Source organism: Lathyrus oleraceus, chromosome 2 (genome assembly GCF_024323335.1).
Source record: "Lathyrus oleraceus cultivar Zhongwan6 chromosome 2, CAAS_Psat_ZW6_1.0, whole genome shotgun sequence".
Taxonomy (NCBI): domain Eukaryota; kingdom Viridiplantae; phylum Streptophyta; class Magnoliopsida; order Fabales; family Fabaceae; genus Lathyrus; species Lathyrus oleraceus.
Genome location: NC_066580.1, coordinates 456,243,528 through 456,266,072, shown reverse-complemented (window position 1 = coordinate 456,266,072; position 22,545 = coordinate 456,243,528). Strand labels below are relative to the sequence as shown.

Sequence of the window (22,545 nt, the reverse complement as noted above, 5' to 3'; positions counted from 1 at the left end):
TATGGCCAATAATGATTAGTCAATTAATTGACATCATGCTCCAATCGATTGGTAGACCTAAATTAATCGATTAATATGTTAAAAATGGTATAAAAAATATATTTATTTATTACCATTTATTAAAGCACTGTCCTAATCAATTAAGGCACATTTTTTAACTTGTTCAATCGATTGGACATAGGTGCCAACCAATTTACAACAACAAAAACTTGCTCACAACCTTTTTGGTAGTTCTAGAAGTGTTCAAACTTTCCCACAGATTTTTTGCCCAGGGCATTTTTAGAAGTGTTTTCTTTAGAAAAATAAGTTTAAAAACTTGTTTTACGTGTGTGTGTGATTAGCCATATACTTTATGAGAAATCCCTCATGCTTTTACAATCTATATTCACTCAAACACGGTGAGGCTTTCATATACTTCAAGACTTGTCAGATGCTTCATTCTTGTAGACACTTGCTTGAGTTCACTTTGATACAAGGCTTGAGTTATATTCCATTTGGTTTCCATCATTAGAGAGTCAAGTCCATCAAACCCTAATACTCTGGTTTGCATCTTTAACCATTTTATGCTTGACTATAGTTGTCATCATCAAAATTAGTTGTCATCATCCAAATTAGTTGTCATCATTAAATGTATATCTCCATTGGATCTTCCTATATCAGTAACCTACAAAACAAGGTTCCATATAAGTCCCCCACATGCATAATATTCATCAATTGCCAGCTCCAAAAGAAGATGTTATGGGGCCTTAACCTAGTTGTTGGTGCAAGTTCCAAAAAGTTATGGGAAACCATACCGAGGACTACTATCATCTCAATAAGGAGATAAAGAGTCTGATCCAAGAGGGGAACCTGAAGAAGTATGTCGAGGGAGACTACATTTAAGGGTACAATTGATATAATTATAATGGGCAAGTTCCCCCCGGGACTCCGGGATCCAAGAAAGGGAAAGAACCAAGTAAGGGAAACGATAGATTTGTTCGTCATACTCTCAATACCGTCTCTGGAGTATTTGCTGGGGGTGGAAAGACCAATTTCACCCATAGAAGTTATCCTTTCCAGATTCTAACCATAGAAGGCTCGTTCACCATGTCTGATATAGGCGAGTTATAAGCTCTAGAACTTGAGATGGCCTTTTCTGCGAAAGACGTTGAAGGCATCCACCCATATAAAGATGATCTCATGGTCATCACTGTAAGATGTGACAATTAGAAGATAAAGTTAATCTTGATTATTCAAGGAAGATTCACATACATCCTCTACTAGTATGCTTTTGAGAGGCTTCGCCTAGACTTATATGACTTCAAGCCCTTTTTGGTATGAAATATTTTGGTGTAACATTCTCCTAATTTAATCTAATCATCTCTAGCCTTTTGATACCAATGAATCTCCTCTTGCGAAAGGATCTCATCATACTTCTATTGAAGCTCATGTCGGAGATAAACTAGTCTTACTAAATTTATTCTCTCCAAAGAGCATTGCAAACCCCTGAGTATCTTCTCAATGTTATGCTTTAGTTTGCGGATATTGCCAAATGTTTCCTTATTAAAAAGGATAGAATCATGTTGCACATTTTGGAGATAAGTTACAATGCCATATGGAGACTTCCCCAAAGCAGTTTGGACTATATTAGATTATTCCATGTGAGTGATCAAAGTTGCCTCAAACCTAAAAGGACGCGGCCCATGGTCTTGGAGGGGAAGGCTACACCTAAATAGGATGAGGTTGTGATCATAATGAAATTTACACAAAACCTCCACATATGTATCACAAAAGGCCATGCATCAAGCAACATCAACCAAGGCCCTATCCAGCTTGTGATAGACCATTTGGTTACCAACACAAGGCCTATTCAATATGAATTTCCATCAATCATGTCTGCTTCAACTAAATTATATTTATCAATGACATTCAACAAAGCAACTGCCCTAGAATGATTAAAATTACCTTCTTTTTGTTCACTCTAATAATGTAGTTAAAGTCTTCGATCAACATCCAAAGACCATCAACAATGTTCCTCCAACCAATTAGGTAAAGCCACAGGTCAATACGAGAAGTGTACACGAGACTAGCATAAATTCTAGTTACATACCAAGAGAAAGTTTCTAATGATAGATTGAAAGTAATTGTATCCATAAATCATGCACGACAATTATAATGTTACTACATTCCACTTTAACACCCAAATTACCCTAGATTGACCATGCGCATCCACGTAAAACGCACACACATATCCAGTTCTCTCCCATAAGGAGACGGGCTTGTGAAAACCAATGTGTGTTTCCATAATGATTAAAAACGTTAGAGAGTGTTTTCTAACCACATTTATCATATGCCTTTTAACCTTATTATTAGAGGCTCCCCAGAATTCCAGGAGAGCACAATGACTTCTTTGAAACCTTGCAAAACTAGTCTAGTTGATAAGGGTGACAAAGTAAGTCTCGGACACGTGGCAATTTACGTAGTCAACTCCCATTTAATGGGAGCTTCACGAACAACTTTCTCTTATTGAGTAACACCCTCATCCATAACGAACTGGTTATTTTCATCTGTCTGACTTCCTATCGATTCAAAATACATAATATTATATCATGTGATGGTTTCCAAATCCAAATTTAGTATGAAAGCGATGAATGTGTGTTTAGTAGTGTTAGGCATACCCTTTTATGTTGGGCAAGAGTTAAAAGTTGGCCCAATTTTGTGCGAAGGTCCATTAATATCAAGATGTGGTTCAAAAATGGAAGACTTAGCCTTGGGGTATGAGTCCCCTCTTTGTGTCGTCTGACTCGCGTCTGGGGTGGGTCCACTCTTATGAAATCATTGTTTCTTGAAACTACATCAAGCTGATTAGGTCCAACAATTTTTATGTTAGGGCCTATTCATTTTAAGTAAACATCAACGCCCTTGATTTTAGAACTCCTCGAATATTTAAGTGCATTATTGGATAAAGATTTCCCTTGACCATAACTGAATCTTTTGTTGCGTTTTTTCCTCCGCACCACCAATCAATCACTATGAACTACATTTGTTTCTCTAGATTCTTTTGCTACAATTTTGGCGCTATCGTCGCCCACTTCCGGATGCAGTTTCATTATTCTTTGCTCATGGACAACATTGTTTTCTGGCGGACCTCTTGGTTGCGCCACCGTATGAATGGTCGACTGCGTTAGGTTAACCAGTGTATTCTTGCAATCACGGGTGTGATGTCCATAACAACCACAACTGGAACAAATAATGTGAAGACCTTCATACTGCACATTGTACCAATGGCCATTAACATTGACCTTTTTTACAATCGACAAGGTCAGAATAATCTCCGCGCAAATTCTCGCAAACCTTCCCCTCTCTATATTCAGGTTGTTAATATCTACCTTAATAGGAGTAACCACAACAGATGCCGAACCAAGAAGGAAACTTTCATCATAATACAATAAGTTAAGTCATGGAAATCAAATCCAAATCAGAGTCTTCTCCACCTTTGCAAGAGGAGATGCAAAGTCTAGAGTCCATCGAGTCACTACCAAATAATGGTCAAACAACATCCACGGGCTTTCTGAAACAATTTTCTCCCTATCTGTGAGCAATTTGCAATTGGTCATAAAGAAACTATTATCAACGTTCATGATCTCAAAACCTCTAGTAAGTTTCCACATCTTCTTCGACCTATCTTTCATCAAATGATAACATGCATTCTTCCCAATGAGTTTTATGACTAGCGTCTCCTTTCAAGGATTGCACAGTTTCTGAAAAAGTTTCTCGTCCATCACGACCTTTGACAACAATCTATTTCCTCCTTTAAGAGAGACTTTCGTAAGTTTCTTTTCAATCAGGTCCACTTTCTTCTTCACCGCAGTGGTTTCTTGGTCTTTAGTAAAAATATCTCACAAGATATATCTCGATCTGATGACGACGAAAACAAAGAACTCCGTGAAAAAATTTCTCTCCAGTAATAAAAAATTGTTTAATAGTTGATAAAAATAATTTTAAAAAATTATAGTTTTTTTAATCTACGGTGGTAATTGTAAAAGAAGAGGAGTTAGGGTTGAATGAGTAAGGCCCGTGAATTTGAATAGAACCCGTGTAGGGAGGCATCACGCCGACGGAACAGATTCTGTATGCCAGAAGAACAATCCCTCTAACTCAAAGCAACAATTAAATATATTCATTGTCTCTATCACATTTATATTTCCATCATCCACTTTCCCATTCACCTTTCACTTTCCATTCTTTCTTTATATCCTCCTCTATTCCTTCCTTTTTTTTTATTCCCATTTTCCCCATATTATTTCTTCTCACCACTCACTCCTTCATTTTGATCCATGTACTTTACTAGAACAAAACTGGTCATGTTTGACATGATTTTAAAAGGATAAAAAAGGAATATCCTATGCTATACTACGCTATGATGGAGGAACTTCCGGGAGCGTTTGGCACCAGCGCTAGCTTATCTCTTCGTTTGGGTCAAACCGTTTTTTCATCGGCTTCTCTTTGCTTCATGTGCTTGGACGTTGGTTTCTACTCCTTCACTTCTTTCTCGTACGCTATTCTATGCTCCCTTTTCCTTTTCTCGATTCTATTCATTTTATTTGTTTTACTTGCTACCATGATTAATCGATGGTTTTCAATTTCATCTTTCATGATTTTTCAATACATTTGATTTTGCATACTACTATATGATTGTGCTAGTTTAATGTTGTACCATAAATCAGACCAATCTAGGACTTGTACAAGTATGTGGGAATCGGAGTGTGGAGCTAGAGTTAGGGGTGGTGGCCCAATTTGTTTATAGCTATAAATCCGTGATGGTTATGTTATAGGTTTTATTCAATTTTCATTGGGGGCCACATAATCAAGAGTCTCTCTCCTTGCCTAGGGTATACACTTCCCACGGTCAGGACCGAGCCGCCTAAGTTTTTGGAGGCCATGCCCTGTGTGTTAGTCATCAAATCCTATCTAATTACGGTTTAACTGAAGGCCAGGATACCCTATGTAAGTTAGTCATCAAATCCTATCTAATTACGGGCCGGGATACCCTATGTAAGTTAGTCATCAAATCCTATCTAATTACGGTTTAACTGAAGGCCGGGATACCCTATGTAAGTTAGTCATCAAATCCTATCTAATTACGGTTTAACTGAAGGCCGAGATACCCTATGTAAGTTAGTCATCAAATCCTATCTAACTAGGATTTAACATTGTCAACTTCCGTATCATGTGTTGTAGTCTACATTACACACCTTTAAAGACAGTTATGCCCCTAATATTGAATTGTTAGATCATGTTAATTTTATGTTTGTCACTTATTTGGGTTCTTCTTCTTTATGTAAGCTAGCTTAGTATATGTTTAGACTATCATTGAGTTTGTTAGAATTGTGTTTTGCAAAAGCTACAGTTCAAAGTTTCAACAAAATTAGTGTCAATGTGATTTCACCAAACTCGCTGACAATCTAAGTATGCACTTGGTGTATCTTGTATTCAATTCAGTTTTTTTTTTTCATTCAATCAGAAAATGAGTGCTGCTAATTATCACTCTGCTAGTGTTCTTGAGTCTTTTATGACATGAACTTTGTACAAGTATTTCAGTGTTAACCTATAAAAATAATTTATGACTTTTTTTCACCTTATTTGTGTTTACAAGTATTTGCTTGCTCTATTTATACTGAAAGTTTTGACAGTGTAGAGTTTTGCTCTCATTTTCTCTTCTAAGGAAGAAATTATTGGGAAAATCTCAAGTCCCATATTGGTTAGAGATACTTTGAAAGAGTTTATATAGAGTGACACCCCTCACCTTACAAGCCGATTTTATAGAAATGAGTTAGGTCAAACTTTAATATGGTATCAGAGCCTATCGATTGGACCATGGACCGCCCAAAATGACTTATGTCAAACTCTAATTTATCTACTGTATTGTAAGTGTTTATTGAGTCAACATTCAATGAAGTGGTTAATTCAAACACCGTCTGAATTGCTTGCATAAAAGCTCTAGAAAGTTGGGGGACATTTTGGAACAATAGTAGGATTAAGCAAAAAAAACACAGAACAAAGATTTTTTCTTGAGCCATGTTTAGCCTTTCAATAACTATGACTAATACAGATCCGACTTGTTTGGATTTGCGGCAAGTTTGACAAAATCATGTGATTTTGCAAAAGATACACTTTCACGTTTCAACAAAATCACGGTGCCACCGTGTTTAATTTAGATTTTTCACTTCATTCTCAAAGTGGAGTTGTTGGTATGATGGCAAAGGAATGGATTTCAAGTTTTCTGCATAGCTAGAAGAATCTTATTCTGACATGATATTTGGATGTCATAAGAGAGCACAAGTCTGAGAATTGTGTGTCAATACAGAAAATTCATAGTTTAAAAAAGACTTAGGCTTGTGAATTATAACTTAATTGTATTTCTTTATGCATGCTATTCAACAGGTTCTTGGTAACAGTAATGGGTTTGGCAATTCCCTGGAGCATAACATTATTCTTGGTAGATGCTTACTCTGTCTTCGTACAATGTTTGCCGATTCAACGGAGGCTCATAATGATAATCGTTTTCGGAGACATGGTACCTATACTTTTATTATTAGAAAGACCAAGTTAGTTAGGCCTTATTGTTGCATATAGTTACTAATGAATTGTGTGATTTCTATATTCCAGGTTATGTCATATCTTTCATTAGCTGCAGCATGTTCTGCAGCAAGTGTGACAGATCTTCTGCATGAAGCTGGTAGATCACATTGCCCTACAAAGTTATGTGGTAGATATCAATTGTCTGCTGCTATGGCATTTTTGTCTTGGTTTCTTTCATTAGCTTCATGTCTTTTTAATTTTTGGATTTTACCTTCTCTGTAAAAACATTATCTTGCTTATTGTTGATACATCATACATGTACATTAATGAAAAGGGTGCAAATGACAAAGTCATTTCCTCTTGAGAATATATTTTTGGTGTTCTTTGTGAATAGAATTTTGGTGACAATAGTCAATTAATATCAATCAAGTGCTATGATGAAATCATAATTGTTATATATATTTTAATACAGTTACTAGTATGAACCGACACAATAAAATAGAGTTTTTCTTAGAATATATCTAGTAAAACTAGCTGACACTTATCCTACATGTTATTTAAACTATTGAATCAATACCAATATGCAAATGCATAACTTAAATAATGTAGCAGTACATGTCTTTCTTAGGGTATCATTTTCTTTCACACACAAAGTCTTGCATTTTATTTGTAATAAATATTGAAATGTCATTAAGACATAAAATTGTTGTCAACACTCAACACCATAATATAGCAAAACATGACTAAGTTCCTGCATGAGTAACTCTCCTTACTCGTCACTGAAGTTTACCAAATTCAACTATTAAATATTCTTATATTATATAATAATTAAGTACGTAAAATTTAAAATTGAACATAGTTCCCTTCACAAATTGAATTTATTTAAACTTTTATAAAAGTTCACTTAAACTTACACAAATTCAGTCGCAAATTCAATGCAAGACATTTCTGCAAACTCAATTTATTTTAGTTTGAGTTTTTGTATCAATATAAGCTTTAATATTGTAGACATACATAATTGGTGAAATGATGGAGGAATGTTTTGTCGTGGCAGGCTTAGAGTTTTCGGCATGGTAGAGAAAGCCTCACATGTAAGATTAAAACTCTAATGACAAAGTCAATGAGAGAAAATGAAAAGTAATGTGAGAGTGATAATAAATTTCAATACTTGAGAATGATACATTTTCTCCCTTATATAGTGTGAACGGTTAAAATCGTACGCGAGGAGTGCGACGTGTAGCGCGAACAACCGTCCAATTGATCTGGACGGTGGATGATGCCTCAGGGGGCAACGTTGTCTACTTTGGGTGAGAATGGGAGAACACTTGTTCCTCACGCTTGCTTCCTTTGCTTTGCCTATTGACCTTTCGTCTTGGGCTTTATGACCGACCAAAAAAAGTTTCTCCCAAGCTCTCATCCCTGTTTTGCAGAACGAGAATTTACCATATACGCCCTAGACTCCCTGACCGGCCTGAAAGGATGACAAGTCTTAATGGGACGTCACTATCATTGAGAACAAACACATTAAATTCCTTTCTTGTGATAAGTAACATTTTGCGTGGAGTATTTGACACGTGTTCCTATGCTAGTGAGTAATGACATTTCCTCTTCCATAGGGTACTCGAGTACTTAGAACAATCTTCGATGAAATCTTCGTTGTTGGTAATGTGTCTCGTACTTCGCAATGTAGTGGATTGTACGGTCTGTTATGGTTGAGACTCACATAAAAAGGGTTCATGAACCATCATTTTCCCTCCTTTTCCATTTGTGAACTAAGAAAGTATTTCTTCTTCATATCGCCAATTTCTCTCTTTCTTGTGGACTAATCTTCATTGATTTTCAGATTAGGTTCATTTGCAATATGTTGTTTGGTGGCATTTGATGCGCATAGGTGACCAGCACTGTTCTTTCAAGGTAAAAACCTCATTTTTCTTCTTGCTTTCGCTTTCTTACCTATTAGGGTTATTGGAAAGTTGGTTTATGATTTCTCTGATATTCAAACTTCTATAATTGGTACGTTTGGTTAGAGTTCTTTTTTTCACACTTATCTCTTCTGTGTTGATATTAATCTTCAAAAATGGAAATTTCACCTACTATGCTTCGCAAGGCAAATAGGGACAATTCTTCGGTGTGGATGGACCATGAAACATTTGACATCGCCTCTGAGGAAGGTTTGGATCGAGCTTTCGTCGAGGTGGGGGCCCCGTATGATTGGGGAATGCTTATTCTCGAGGAAGATAAAAGGGTTTGTAGCAACTACGATGGGTGTGTCATCCCTCGTCAGAGTGTTTATTTTCCTTAATAGGCATATGCTCCTTTTCAACAAATTTGAAGTCGGTGTCCTTAATCACCTGTTAATCGTTCATTCACAGTTGCACATGGTGAATTGGGCTTACGTTGAAGTCTTTCAATACTAGTGTGAATACAAAGGGAGTGTTCCAACACATGTGCTTTTCTTGTAGTTTTTCAAAGCTTAGCGTAATTCGACTTCTTCATCAAAAGCATACGGCTTGATATCTATCCAGCATTACCTCTAGATGTTTGATGTTTATTCAGATAGTGTAAAGCATTTCAAGGATCAGCTTTTCCTGGTCACCCATCTCCATTAAAATTATAATGTTGAAATATGCTCCCAAAACTCTAGGTTACCTCACCGATGTTCAGATATATTCTCCAAGTTTTGGTGGTAAAGCCACTTCTTGGCAGAATCAAGGTGTTATATTAACATTATGGACAGTTTGACTCAAGAAGACATCTTTCTTAAAAGGTAGTTAATGTATGTTTATAGGCTCTAGGTTATTTTAGGAGTATTACCCCTCCTAACGCAATGTCAAAGAAACAGTTAAAGCGGCATAGAGTCATGTCTACTAGTGGAACCTAGTTCGAAGGAGACCATGAAGGTCATTTTTGGTGAGCAAACTTGGAAATCTTATTTTTACAAATATTGTTCCTCTTTAACCTCTATATTCTTGTTTTTCCAAATAAGATTCAATTTGATAAAATAATGTAGCAAATGAGGCGGGCTCATCGGGCTAGCCATCTTCTAGCTGTCGTTACCGATATTCTGACCACTAGAAGGTTTTTTTTCCGTGAGGGTCCCTACTACCTTGGTTGCCCGGGGCACACCTAATTTGAGCGGAAAATGGTAGAGGATGCTTCGTGTTCTCCATGGATCGAAGATACTCAAGTGGAAAGGCTACTCACTAAATGTCATCGACTTCTAGTATGGGATATAAGAAGGTCAAGCTCTGCAGAGAATTGTGTGTCGGTTCTAATCGGGTTTCCTCATACAGTGCTGGACCGCCCCAATCCGATAATGGTTAGGGAGTTTCGATTTTACATTTTTGAAGAAGATTACTCCTACTTCTCAAACAGATTTGAAAAAGCTCTTGATGAGGAGTTACCAAGTGTGGCTTATTACACTCATCAAGCACCAGTCATCTTGTCCTTTAGTGCTTCCATACAAGGAGAAATCTTCTTATTTGATCGTCTTAAAATGGATAATGAAGTTATCTAAGAATGAGTTAATGCACTTCCCATCGAGCAAGATCAATATCTAAAATATCTTCAAGGGATGCCTACCATTGTTTTTGATATAGAGGTCGTTGTGGAGCCTTTCGAGTACCACGACACATTGGTTGAGAAGGTGAAGCTTCTTGTGTAGGAAGTGATGCAAAAGAGTGAGGCCCTAGTTTCTGCATAAGCATCTCTATCTACAACAGAGGACATTCTTGCTAAAGCGAACAAGACATTAGATCCTTCTCAAAAAAGGATGGAAAATCTTGAGGCACCTTTGAAGGAGCCATAAAAAGGTTGGGAGAAGGTTAAAGATGACCTTTGTGAAATGCGTCTTAAGAATCTCGTTATCCAAGGAATGTGTGAAAACATCGGAGGAAAGTTACTCTATTGCGTGTGACTCTTTTTAAAATGTTCTACAGTAGGTGGAATAATTTTATCTCACAAGGCTTATCTCCTTGGTAGATCTCCCCAAAAAAAATTCTCTGATGTGCTTTTACCCAACGTTGTTGTATCTTTAATAACTTTGCATTGTGTATTGCAGTTTTGGTTACTTACCATTATTTTTTACCTATTTTATGGTAAAATAACATCATTCATTGTGATGATATTTGTGCTTTACAAATGTAGAAAGTTAAATTTAATCAAGTGGCATGGGCGATTCTCATTAGTCGCTGGGGGAATTGGTAAGGGGCGTGGTAGCTGGTATAGACTTTCATCTAGATTCTTTGCATGCACTTGTCCGACCTGAATGGTTTGCTTTACCTATTGAGGGCTTGATTGTTGTGTACCTTAATTACTTGAAGAGACAGGTGATATTGATCTCCATAAATTTGCCTTTCTCCTCCTTTTTATCTTTCTACATAGCCTTATATATCATTTTCACCCTATATAAGTCGACTCTTATTGTCACCGGTTTATCTTGGATGTTGTGGTATTTCAACTTGAGATGGACTGGGGAAGCCAATGTGTCTAAGGTTGTAGTGAAAGGTCTTCCTGATATAGAATTATAGACGATTTTTCATGGCATCTCCAAAAAACTTCCAGTCGACCCTCTTGGTGTCTCTTCCTCCCCTCAAAATGACCATCAACTCAATGTATCCCAAGGGATGGGTTACTGTGTCGTTGAAGGCCCACATGTCAGATCCTTCATAAGGTCACAACTTCTCCTTGTTCAGCCCCAACATCTCAAAGAGTTTAGAGTACATGATATTACAGGAGCTTCCACCATCAATTAGGACTAGAGAAACGTCAAAATTGGAAATGGTAGTCACTATCACCGGAGGAAAGATATCATTTGGAGTTCCTCTTATTTTTTCATTATCAAGGAATCCAATGATAAGTCTCTCTAGTTCACTGATTGAAGCGTTCCTTTTTTTCTTTATGGCCATCAGCTCAATGATTTTAAGCTTCATCGTCCTTTTGGATCACCATCAGTGATGGATGTGATGTATTGAAGCTTCCCTTTTCGATCTTCCTCTTTTCACTACCAATATATTTCCTCCCTTTGGTTTCAACGATAACTTTCATAGCCTGCTTGGGGATTTTTATCTACGAAAAGAGTTTTTCTTCTTTGGGGAGTGTTCTCGGCTCTTATGCTCTCTCTTATTGTCTTGACCTCAATCTTGAGTGTACTCAATAAGTTGTCCTTTATCAATTAAATCTTCTATCACATCCTTCATATGGATACAATCATTTGTGTCGTGGTTGTAACTCTTGTGGAAATGGTAGCATTTAGAATTATCTCTCATGAATAATTCTTTGACCAAGTAGAGATTCCTTATCTTGGATTCCTTGAACTCAATGTTCATAAATCCTTTCAAGATTTTCTCCAATGAAGTGTTCATAAGAGTGTAAGAGTTAAACTTGGATTGGGGTACACATTCCACATCTTCTCTTCAACAACCTCCATCTCTATATGGTGTCTGGTTATGCTTCGTGTTCTTTTCTCCTCGACCTTTGTCTCCTTCTTCGACCAAAAGCTCTTCTTTATTATTTATATATGATTGTGCCATATTCAACAAAATGCTCAAACTACAAGCTGCCTCGAGCCTTAACTTTTCCAAAAACATGCATTATGGCCTCAATCCCTTCTTAAATATCCTGCACTTTAACCCATCATTTGTGCCCCCCACTGCTAATGCGACTTTAGTAAAGCGATAAATATTCTTGTGCAAGCTTTCCTTATTTCGTTGGGTGACCTTGTTGAGTTTGTTCATTGTCGTGGATTGTCGCTTTTGGGTGATGAATTAGGTAGTGAAAACATCATGAGGTTCTTCAATGAGTCTATGCTCACATCTGGGAGGGTCTTAAACCATGTCATCACACCTCCAATTAGGGTTAGTGCAAAGAGCTTTCACTTTACTACCACTTAGATGTGATAATACTCCAACCGCTTGTCAACATGTTTAAAGTGCTCATCTTGATCTCCAGTTCCTTCATAGCTCTGTAGCTTTAAAGGCTTCTCCAATGACCTCAGAATCCTAATATTGAGGATAAGAATGAGAAACATATCTTTTTCTGCTCTAGAACTGGAGTGTCTTCGTCGTACATTTCCCTCATTCAAGGATGCAACGCTGGTGAATGATGAGGACGAAAAACCTTATGGGTGTGTGTGGATATCGCTCATTCCTTTAGGTTTAGGTGAAGGAGTTCTATGTCTTCAATACCTATCTCAGGATAACGACCTTGAGGCTTTCCCTGTGGTGTTGTTGTCTTAATGGAGATCGATTCAAGTACAACAACTTTATTTCCCTGGGATGTCGCTTCTCGTGCAGTGTTATTCCTTAGTGTCACATATTGTTGTTAGTCGAGGGCAACGATCTATAAGGGGGATGAATAGATCACAAATAAAATTTTATTCGATTAAAAAATTATTTACTATGGAAAGCGAAAGAAATTCCGGATTGACACTCGTTTATCCCGAATTGTTATTGGAAGAATCTGATATACGTATAAACCATAACAAAACGTAAAACAATGATGAGAAACAAATCAATATATTTTCTAAATAAACGTTTGAACAAATAACACTTTGTAATAAATTTCTAATGAAATAGGAAACAAAAATTAACTAAGACAATATATCAAACACCTGGTGTGCAATAAACATCAAGTTGATTTCCTTTATGTTGATGATATGAAAAACCAATTGCAATTGTTTATATTGCAATTATCTTTACAAAACAATTTGAAATACTTCAACATAAACATAATTATCAATTTGTCAAATTATACACTAAATGTATTATCAAATTATAGAGAGAGAGAGAGAGAGAGAGAGAGAGAGAGAGATAGATAGATAGATAGATAGAGAGAGAGAGAGAATACAAGGATTTGTTTAAGCAGTTCCCCAATTGTCCTCACTATGGGTACGTCTACCTCCAACTCTAAATATAATTGATATATTGAATTAACCTTTGCAAGAGTTGTATACAAGAGAAAAAATAGCAATCCAAACCCCTAAACCCTATGTTTGATATTGATTTTATCTTCTTATCTTCCCTTGATCTTAAGAAAGATCAAGTGACCTAAGACATCCAATTTGATCCCCCAGTTACCTCTACTTCTTTGACAAAAATTCCTTTCTTCAAAGCTTCCACTTAGCTGAATCCTCGTTGCGAAATCTTGTACAAATCCCCCCAAATCACATTTGATCTTGATGGGAAAACGCTTACTGGCTTTATCAATAAAAACCCCAAAGAATTTTCAACCCAATTTGATTACAACAATCCTAAATTGGACCCATATATGTTATGTGTCGACACATTTAAGGCATGTACTTTGATTTTAAAAGGCCTTTTCAGTATGTATTGACTCCCAGATGTTATGTCTCGACACATAGAAGGCATAAACTTTGATTTTAAAAGGCCTTTAGTATGTGTCGACCCCCAAGAGTGTAGGAGTCGACCCATAACCTTGTTTTTCATATAAAAAATATAATTTTGGCTTGTAAAATTATTTCTAACCTGATTTTAAGTGTCCTAAGATGAAAATGCACATCTAGGTATAGAGAATAATATCCAATATACACAAGTACTAAGTGCTCTAGTTTTAACATCATTCAAAATATTTCTAAGAGGATAATGCACTCACAACTGTAGGCTTTCTTCAAATTTGAATAGTCTCTTTACTAAGAATTGTGAAATTTTTTGGTGCGCTAGGTTATAAACGTTCTTTAGTAAGTTAGTGACTCCTTGTATTTCAAGATTAACCTCTAACAGCATAAGGCTAGAAAGCATTTCATGTTTAAGTATAATAAGCAGTGTTGGAGGTCGATGTAATCGTTCGTATTGGTGAATTTATTATGTAGATTTGAAAAATAGGAGAGCCTATAATGCTCTTTGACTAACTGTCGGTGAAGCAGGATCTTGTTGCATAGGGTTAGAAGGAGATACCATCGGAATTGGATGTCTTATACCTAAGGATGAGGAAGACGAGGCAAAGTTCTAACAACTTCAGCGCCAGCTTGCTGTTGAACGACAGATCGAGTGGTTTTGAATGCCATCATACTTGTTATATTTGATGATGAATATGTCGAAGGAAGATGTTGAAACTTCAAGAAGGAAGATCAAGAAACAGAGATTTGAACCTTTAGATAAGGAGATATGGATTTATGGATCAGAAGAAATCTAGACGTGGAGATTCGTAGGAATCAGATGTCTATTTCCACAAACGACACCACTGCTCGGTTCATAACTAAAAATGATCAGTGAAACATAGAGTAATGCTTTACTGTGGTGAACTTGAGTTTCTAGTGTGGTGGAGAGGGGTTGGCCTATAAGATTAATACTTCAGCGCCCAAGTCAGTGAGAAAAAATGAGATGTAATGTGAGAGTGAAAATAGATTTGAATATCTGAGAATGATACAATTTATCTCTTATATAATAAGAGCAACCAACACCGTCTACAAGTAGTGCAACTTGTTGCATACACAATCATCTGATTGATCTGGACGGTGGATGATTTTTCAGGGGACAGTGTTGTCTCCTTTCGGTGAGAATGGAGTAACGCATGTTCCTCACACTCACTTTTTTTTGCTTTGTATATGAACCTTTTGTCTTGGGCCATGTGAGTTGCCGAAGCAATTTTTTTAATTAATTTATATAATAAAATTATTTGTGGTTCAATCTTTAATTATTTAATTAAAAGAATGTTTCAAAGAAGGCTTTTTAGAAACATAAAGTGGGAATTTAGAATAAGAGATAAAAATATTTCTAATAAATTTATAAGATTAATGATAACTTTAATATTATGTAGTAATATTTAAATTATTTTTTAAAAATAAATTAAACGCATAATTGGTCACTCAGACTCCTAACATAATTTAATGTTTCGTTTTAAACCCTTAACTAAAAAGCGTTACACTCTGGTCCTTTAAAATTGTTGGTCCCTTCGGTTAATTTTTATGAAAAAACGTTAATGGTTGCCAAGCTTTCATGACAATTAGGAAATTTTCAAAATAATAACTCACCAAAATCATGAGATTTTTTATCATTTTTTTATTATGATAATCTTTTACATAAATTATGAGATTTTACATTATTTTTGTATCAAAATATCTTCCACAATTGAATTACTTCCCAATCAGAATATATTACCTAATTGAATTTTACCATTACTCCTCAATTTATCATCATCTCCCACCCATAATATTTTTTTAAAATTTGATTTGGTCACATCATCTTCAATCCATAATATTTCTTTAACAATTTCTTCATCCATCAAAATTATTTATTGTCTTCAACCAATCAAGAACCACAATAAATCCATAATAAATCCAGAATTTATCATTCTTCTTCCTAAACTCTCAGAATAAAAAATTGTGATTCATCTTACTTCCACGTAGAAGAAGAAAAAAAAAGCAAAATCTTTCTTCCACTGTTAGACCACCACCATCCTCAAATCCCTTCGGCCACCACCACCTTCAAATCTCTCTTCTCCCTCGCAACCACCATCAAACTTAAACCTTCAATCTTCACTGAAATCACTCTTTCCTTCTTCCTCAACCCAAAAACCTTTCCCCTCTAAATCCATACACAACAACACCAAACACAATCTATAAACAACAACAACTCAACAACAAAAAAACAAAAAGAAAAAATAGAGAATAAAAAGTGACACCATTATCCGACCAACACCCTATAACCTCAAAGTTTCATTACCACCGCATCAAATCACAACTTAAGAAATGACAACATCACAAATCTGAAAAGAAACGAATCAGAAAAAGAAAAGGAGGATAATTTTTTCTAGATCCGATAATCACTTTCTCCGCCATGCAAAATCGTACCAGTGCCGAAAATAGAGATCTAGCCCTGCCATGCATTTGTCGACCGCCCTCAACACCTCTTAATCGCGTCTTTCGACGCCAAATATAATACAATTGTAGATTTATTATACTCCGTTTGGAAAAGAAGAAGAAAGAAAAATAATGTGGCGTCTGCAAATGTCATTAAAGAGTTAGATAGAGTTTGTTCTAAATATGAAATGTGAAATATATTATAAATAAAAGTAAATGTATAAAATGTAAAATATATTAAAAATGAAAATAAATGCATTAATAAAATTTAAAAATACTTAAAAAAAATTATGTTAGATTTTAAAAAGGCAATAGTTCTTGCCATGTAAGTAATAGATAAAGTTTTATTGTAGAAAATTTAACGAAAATAATTACTTAGACTAATGATACGAAAATCTGAAGTTTATACGAGTTACATTCATTATGGAACTCTCACTTTAGAACTAAAATATTTATAGGAAATCCTTTTGAAGTGAAAGCATTAACTATGTTCATCCTGCCCTAAAGTTCTTGAACATTTCATTATCATGTAATAACTAATTAGTAGTTATATAGTTAACAACATAAAATTATACTATAGCACAATAAAATCGAGGTGTTTTTTGATGTACTCCGTTTTGAAACTAAAGCCTGCAAGAGCTGTTTCCAGCGTTGTTTGCGTTGCCTCCATACACACACAAACACAAATAAGCAGAACCATTTCACAAGAGTTGAAGTGCCCTACTCATCAAACCCTTCACTGTCTCATAGACCAATGTTTCTCCCTAAAACAACTCAAACTTATCCATGCACAAATCATTCTCCATGGACTCGCCACCCAAGTTCTCACATTAGGCAAACTAGTCTCCTCTAGTGTTCAATTTGGAGATCTCCCTTACGCACACCACCTGTTTGATCAAATTCCTCAACCCAATAAATTCATGTTTAACCATTTGATAAAGGGTTATTCTAATTCTAATGATCCTGCTATGTCTCTGTTGCTCTATCGTCGAATGGTGAGTGCTGGTGTTTTACCAAACCAGTTCACTATCCCTTTCGTTCTCAAAGCTTGTTCTGCTAAATCGTGTTATTGGGTTGGTGTTTGTGTTCATGCTCAGTCTATTAAGCTTGGAATGGGGTCTCATGTCTGTGTTCAAAATTCAATCTTGACTGTTTATGTTGCTTGTGATTTGATACTGAGTGCAAGGAAAGTGTTTGATGATATTTCTGAAAGGACATTGGTTTCATGGAATTCGATGATTGCTGGGTATTCTAAAATGGGTTGGTCCAAAGAAGTCGTTTTGTTGTTTCGTGAAATGCAACAGGTTGGGTTGGAGCCTGATGTGTTCACCTTGGTTGGCTTGCTTTCTGTTTCATCAAAACATGGTAATTTGGATTTGGGAAGATTTGTGCATCACTATATCATTGTTACCGGAATTAAAATTGATTCGGTTGTCACCAATGCACTTGTAGATATGTATGCCAAGTGTGGACGTTTGAAATACTCTGAAAGTGTATTCGATCAAATGCTTGATAAGGATGTAGTTTCTTGGACATGTATGATTAATGCATATGCCAATCATGGGCTTATTGATTGTGCTTTGAAATTTTTTAACCAGGTGCCTGTGAAAAATGTGGTTTCTTGGAATTCGATAATTTGGTGTCATGTTCAAGAAGGACTTTACGCCGAAGCCTTTAAATTTTTCTACAGGATGTGTGGTTCAGGTGTGTTGCCTAATGATGCTACCCTTGTTGCCATTCTTTCATGCTGCAGTCACATGGGTGATCTAGCATTAGGACAAGAAGCCCACAATTACATTTATGATAATAACGTTACACTGAGTGTGACGCTTTGCAACGCAATAATTGACATGTATGCAAAATGTGGCGCTCTTCAGACTGCCATGGACATCTTCTTTGGGATGCCTGAGAAGAATGTGGTGTCGTGGAACGTTATTATCGGGGCACTTGCTCTGCACGGTTTTGGAAAAGAAGCCATCGAGATGTTTGAGAAGATGTGGGCAAGTGGAGTTTTTCCCGATGAGATTACCTTTACAGGGTTGCTTTCTGCTTGTAGTCACAGTGGTCTTGTGGACATGGGAAAACATTACTTTGACACGATGACTTCGACTTTCGGGATCTATCCTGATGTAGAACATTACGCATGCATGGTTGATCTTTTAGGGCGACGTGGATTCTTAGGAGAAGCAATTTCGTTGATACAAAAGATGCCTATTAAACCAGATGTTGTTGTTTGGAGTGCTTTACTTGGTGCTTGTAGAACCTATGGGAATCTAGCAGTTGGTAAGCAAATCATGAAGCAGTTGTTGGAGTTAGGACGATACGATTCCGGGCTTTACGTGCTTCTGTCAAACATGTATTCAGAATCTCAAAGATGGGATGACATGAAGAAAATTAGGAAAATATTGGATGAAAATGGGATAAAAAAGTGCAGGGCAATTAGCTTTATTGAAAAGACATGTAGGGAATCCATTTAAAGATATGGATGTAAAGGAAATATGCCACTCTTATAATTAATTCAGCACAAGTTTGATGGATGGAAAAGCATGGATTCATAAAATAGTATTATCATTTTTACTTCAAAGTTTTTCCAAGTCTTCAATTATAAGTCCTTCACTAAAGTTTAACATTACTTAGCTAACTTGATCACACTCATTGGATTGTCCTTTTAAAAAACACATTCAATGAATTGTACAAGAATATTATAGTGTCATATCAAATAGAACTTTCTTATGAAGGAGCTAAAGGCCCCTACATTCAAGGCATTGTGTATGCCATTTTTGTATAATTTACTCAACAAACTAATGATTATTTCAATCAGCGTGTATCCATGCTTTAAGCCTCCAACATTCAATCAATTATATATAAAGAAAATTCAAAGCCCAAAATATTCATGCTTCATGTGAAAGGGAACTCCACAATAATTGAGTAGTACATAATAATACTGCATTTTGTTGGCTAAATTAATAGGACTAGGAAGCACACGAATGGTAGTAAAGCAAAAATCAAACTCTACCAACCGGCAATAACACATGAACATGATAACATGTTATGTATGTAGACTTAAAACATTTTTGTTATGTCAAACTATTAGATTTTCATGTTGTGTGACATTATCATAAGATTTTTGTTTCTCATCGAATCGATATTGATCATAAAGTTGAGCACGTCAATAGGCATGAAACTTCTTCCTTCATGCTTAACACATTTTGCCAGCAAGGTTTGCACCCAAGTCTTGACCACTCAAAATATAGGACACATTATGGTCAACTGGACGGCACAGCATAATTATCAGTCCACCATTACATTAGTTACTGTAACTAAAAAAAAACAATTATATGGATCAAGTAGTTTGATATCTCGAATTTACAAAACAATTAATTAGTTCTTAAAGCTAAAAAAATAAAATGAAATATGTTACATGCAAATAATAAAATACATAGGTCATTTGATCTCTTGTTGGGCATTTTATAATTTGTTAGGGCAATGAAAAAGTTTGAAGCATTTTAACATTTAGCATTTGCATTTAAACCTGTTAGTGCATAAACACTTTGGTTGGAGAAGGGATCAGAGATATATATCGAGAGAATGAAAAATAATTGTATTGAATAAGAATCGTTAAAACTGAATTACACTAATGTGATGATATATAAGTAAGTCACTTTCACTTCAAGTAACTTATATGCTAAGTAACTAACTAACTAATAACTTGAGTTATATATCATAATATACCCTTTTTATAATTCAAGTTATCAAATACAAGTTAATCACAACCGATCTAAACTATTCCTAATTTTTTTCTTAAAGTCAGGAATTTATCGATCTTCAATCCTTTGGTGAAAATGTTAGTCAACTATGCTTCACTCGAGCAATGTCTCACTTCAAGTTCACCTTGATTTACCTTCTCCCTTAGAAAGTAAAATCTAGCTTCAATGTGCTTACTCCTTCCACACAGATCTAGATTCTTTGCAAGATTAATGGATGATTTGTTGTCGATCTGCAACATCAGATGTTTCTTCACTTTGACCTCCATCTCATCCATCACCAATCTGATATAGATTGTTTGACAAGTAGCATATGATCCTGCTATATACTCAATCTCACATGATGATAATGCCACCACATGATCCTGCTATATACTCGGACCTGCACTCGATGAATCTCAATTCATCTAAGTATGAGTCAATCTTTTTGTTCCATGTCCTAGGTGCCTGTTTGAGACCATAGAGGGCTTTATGCAGCTTGTAGACTTTCCTTACTTCCTCTTGCATCACAAATCCAGAAGGTTGTGTGACATACACGACTTCATCTAAGGGACCGTTGAAAAATGATGATTTCAAATCCAATTGAAATGTCAACCATCCTTGCTTGCATGTCAAGGCTACCACCAATCTGACAGTCTTCAATCTTGCTACTGGTGCAAATACTTTAGAATAGTTGAATCCTGCTCTCTAAATAAATCATCGGGGTTCTAGTCTTGCCTCATGTCTTGTAATCGACCCATCAGAATTATCCTTCAACTTGAACATCCACTTTACTTCGATAGTTTTTGTGTGTGTTGGTAATTCGACTAACTCCCATGTATCGTTTCTTTCAATCGTGTGTAAATCTTAGACCATAGTTGTCTTTCATTGTTTATCCTTTAAGGCATCACTATAGTTGATTGATTAATTCAGAACCCATCAGAATTTTGCTTCAACTTGAACACCCACTTTACTTCGATAGCTTTTGTGTGTGTTGGAAATTTGACTAACTCCCATGTATCATTTCTTTCAATCGTGTGTAAATTTTCGACCATAACTATCTTCCATTGTTTATCCTTTAAGGCCTCACTATAGTTGATTGATTCAGAACCTGTAAGTAAAGTAAAATGAACAAAATCTCCATCTAGTGTGACATCATCATCACCAACCACTTCATAATCTTGAAGCCTTGCTGAGAGAACTCTGGTTCTTTGAGGTCTTTGGATTGTGCTAGCCACACCCTCTCTATTGTCTGCTTCGACTTCGACAATGACTAGAATGTCAATAACTGGAATTTCTTAGTGCTCACTACTTTCTTCATCAATGTCATAGCTCATTAATGGCTTGTTAGTTGCATCACCTAAATTCCAATCCCAGACAAAGTTCTCACCAATCACAATGTCTTGACTCATCACAATCTTATCATTCATAGGATTGAATAATCTATATGCTCCAGTATTATGATATCCTACTAGAATAATAGGTTCACTCTTATCATTAAGCTTCCTTCTCGTAGCATCAGGATCATGCTTGTAGCAAATAGAGCCAATCACCTTTATACAACTCACTAATGGTCGATTGCCACTCCATATTTCTTTAGGAACCTTTATCTTTAGTTTCTCGATAGGGCACCTATTCAGAATATAAACAACAGTAGTATTTGCTTCATTACATATCTTGAGTAATCAATTGATTGAGTGACCTAAAATTCAAATGGCCAAATCTCAAATTCCACAACCAACTATGCTTGTGGTTGAACACTATTTTTAGGCATTGTACCTCAATCAAACTGATCATGGTCTTAAATGTCATGTTATTCAACATAGGAGATTTTAAGACTAAGTTATTCTAGGTGTCGAAGAATTTAAAGGCTCAATATTTCATAACTACTGAGAAAACTTTTTCGACCAGTTGTACAACACTTAGCATATTGTACTTCATGCAAGGTACATATAGTACATCTTCGATCATAGTTTTTTCTCCATTACTCCTTTGAATAACTCTGGTCCCAGTACCTTCTATTTGCAATGACCTGTTATCTGCAAGCCTAAACTTTATCTTCTTCGACTCGTCAAAATTTGCTAACCACACTCTTCGATCAATCATATGTTCGAGCAGCTTGTGTCAAGGAACCATGTATTTGAATTGATGTTATCATTTGTAACTACAACCATAAGTACCATACCATCAGAATAATCTGAATCTTGACGTGCAAGATTTGCTCCTTCATCACCCTTGCCTTTTCTCGCTCCCTTGTATTTCTTGTACGAACAATTCTTGGCTAAGTGACCCCATTTTCACAGTTATAGCATTGCGCATTTTTCTTCTCCTGTTTGTATTTATGATATGAGGTTCCTTCTCCTATTTTAGAGGATTCAGAAGCCATATTATCAATCTTATGCTTTTAAGAGTTTACCCAAGACT

At 35.9% G+C, this 22,545-nt stretch overlaps 2 protein-coding genes across 2 annotated transcripts; both read left to right on the top strand.

Moving 5' to 3' along the window:
* Window positions 1–4,054: 4,054 nt before the first annotated feature.
* Window positions 4,055–6,930, top strand: LOC127120316 (CASP-like protein ARALYDRAFT_485429). Its single transcript, XM_051050731.1, has 3 exons — window positions 4,055–4,533; window positions 6,424–6,556; window positions 6,649–6,930. The coding sequence occupies exons 1-3, from the start codon at window positions 4,385–4,387 to the stop codon at window positions 6,841–6,843; spliced, it is 477 nt and encodes a 158-aa protein (XP_050906688.1). The 5' UTR covers window positions 4,055–4,384; the 3' UTR covers window positions 6,844–6,930.
* Window positions 6,931–16,807: 9,877 nt separating this feature from the next.
* LOC127120315 (pentatricopeptide repeat-containing protein At2g22410, mitochondrial) lies at window positions 16,808–18,962 on the top strand. Its single transcript, XM_051050730.1, has one exon. It carries the CDS (start codon window positions 16,984–16,986, stop codon window positions 18,853–18,855), a length of 1,872 nt encoding a protein of 623 aa, XP_050906687.1. The 5' UTR covers window positions 16,808–16,983; the 3' UTR covers window positions 18,856–18,962.
* Window positions 18,963–22,545: the final 3,583 nt, after the last annotated feature.